Source organism: Mya arenaria, chromosome 7 (genome assembly GCF_026914265.1).
Source record: "Mya arenaria isolate MELC-2E11 chromosome 7, ASM2691426v1".
Lineage (NCBI taxonomy): Eukaryota > Metazoa > Mollusca > Bivalvia > Myida > Myidae > Mya > Mya arenaria.
Window position 1 is genome coordinate 50,671,814 of NC_069128.1, and position 2,500 is coordinate 50,674,313.

The 2,500-nt window shown below is 35.2% G+C and overlaps 1 protein-coding gene across 1 annotated transcript in view; it reads left to right on the forward strand.

Moving 5' to 3' along the window:
• Positions 1-1,982, forward strand: part of LOC128241561 (uncharacterized) — a 9,513-nt gene extending 7,531 nt beyond the window's left edge. The window contains exons 4-5 of the mRNA XM_052958567.1: positions 783-851; positions 985-1,982. Of these exons, the coding sequence (XP_052814527.1) occupies positions 783-851; positions 985-1,226 (311 nt within the window). The 3' untranslated portion in view covers positions 1,227-1,982. The remainder of the gene's footprint in view (positions 1-782; positions 852-984) is intronic.
• The last annotated feature ends 518 nt before the right edge of the window (positions 1,983-2,500 follow it).

Sequence of the window (2,500 nt, forward strand, 5' to 3'; positions counted from 1 at the left end):
ACTTGTTTATCTTATCTAATATTGCTCAACTCGGGTTTCAAAAACATGGTTAACTTTGATTTCGCTATTCTGGCAAAAACTGAGGTGATAATGACCTTCAGCATCTGAAACACAAAATTTATTATCAAATGCAATTGTTACGAACATAGCAAAGTTGCCACACATGCAAGACTCAATAGTTATTGTATTCAATCAGATAAAACGCGTATCTGATAAAATAAACGAATGACGACATTATAGACTGGATATGTACGATTAATATAATGCTACTAGGTAAATAATTTCAATGATGATAAAATCAGTGATTGTGCTTAGAATAAATCTGCTTAGCTCCATTTTATTTGAACATGTTATGCGTGACGTTATTCCGCGTTTGAAATGGGTCGTTAGTCACTAAGGTCATGAAATTAAGCCATAGGTTAGAGAGGTATCAAACATATGAATTGTTAAATGAAACTTCAGGTAACAAGAATTTGGCTCCCGGAAAATAATTGTATGCGTTTTTTACAATGACGTCGTTTTATTATTACGTGATCAGGAATTTCCCTGAGCATGTCGCGTGTAAGATTGTTTTCTTTCGAAATAAACAGAGTTAAGCAACGTTTGTACCGTTGGAGTACCTTAAATCCAGAACATTTTTGTTATTATTTCCATGTGATGATTTTGCAAATCTGCATTACCAAGAAAATTATTTGGAAATATAGTGCTTTTAAACTATTAACATGCTTTTGCCTGACATGTGTGACCACTTTAAATTTCACCCGGTGTATTTATTGTTACAGGCACCAGTATAGGTACATTTGCTACGACTGACGCTACGAGTACTCAAACGGTTGCATACACATCAACAAGTGAGTGAAATAAACGAGATGATGGAGAACTAAAATATATTATATATGTTGTATAGATATTTCTTAGAGCAGTGCTTTAAAACACATGCCTGAGAACATTTGCATCAGTTATCATTATGTATTCTTTTTAAAGGTGGTAACGACTTTGCCAAGTTTACTGTTACAAGTGGTACCGGGGCTGTAGTCGTCGCATCTGGTGTGACATTGAAGAGCGAAGAGGGCTGGACCTACTCGTTTACTATCACAGGAACTGCAGGCGGTGTAACTGGAACCACGGACGTCTCTGTTGGACTAGGTTGCGCCAGTGGGGCCGGTCAGATTGCCTCCCTTCTTGGCATTCTACTCTTGTCCGTGGTCACTTCACTCTTGTGTTGATCAACAAAACGAACTGAAACTAGAAGCAGATTTTATGAATTATAATGACTGACACCACATGGAAATTTCTTTAATTGTTTTATCAAGCCTTTCTGACGACTTGTTCCTACGTTCATACATTGATATTGATATAAATGGACAGTATAACTATGCAAGTACTACAAAATATTTCGCAAATAAAATAAATTGTGTTGGGCCACAGATGTTCCTTAAACGAGCTGATTTCATGACACAAATAGTTGTTATGTGTTTTTTTTTATATGACCACATTGTTGTGATACAAGGTTCTCGTTGCCATGGACACCGATGTCGGTTTATGTTTTGTGTTTTGTTTGATAAACATGTCTGGAATAAATATGAACTACATAGGAACGTTGAATACCACCGAAAAAAATGCCTACCCACTTAGCTTTAATTATTAATGCAACTGATTTCAAGCGGTTTAAACATTATTTCTAACAGTTATAATTATTCCAGACATCGGTTAAACGTTTTTCTTTTATTTCCTTGCTCTTTTGACTTAAACGATGACTGATCCAAAATGAAATTCCTTCGGGTTTGGAAAATGGATCTTTTGTCACTATTGAATGAATTATTCATCAACGGACAGAGGATTATTTTGTTAATGGTGGAAAAATGAAGTCTTATTTCTTGTTGATACTTTACCATTAGATAGATATATGCAAACTTGGTATAAATATTGAAAACATATTGAAATGCTTTGTTCATGATTGAGTATTAAAAAAATAAACAGTGTGTTTAAAACAACTTCGTTTTAAATTGAATTGTACCAAGCTATATAATGGACAGCCTATGCTCATGACACAGAGGCAGCCAGGGCATGCTACCACGGCAAGTTGTGTTTATTTGAGAAGGATGGAAAACTGTTTTCTGGCATAACCAAGACAAAACACACATTGTTTAAAATTGTGTGTAGGTAAACAAATGTATTCTTATTCAAGACATGCACCGCGAGTGTAAGTGATGATCCATTCATATACATTTGTACATGTTTGATACGGGAATTATTTATTCAAACACATATAGACTATTTTGTGCTGATGCTGATACTTGAGTGCGGTCACTCACGTTAGCTAAATGATTTGGTATCCCTGTTGGATAATGCAAGTGCGAAAACAACTCCTTAATCGCAAACTCTTAACTGAACTCAGGGCTCATTTGTTGGATTTTTGTTCGTGCATCGATGTTAATAATTTTACACACGATGATTAAAGGAAAAAGCAGGAGGTGAGACGTTTAATACAGTAGCTTCA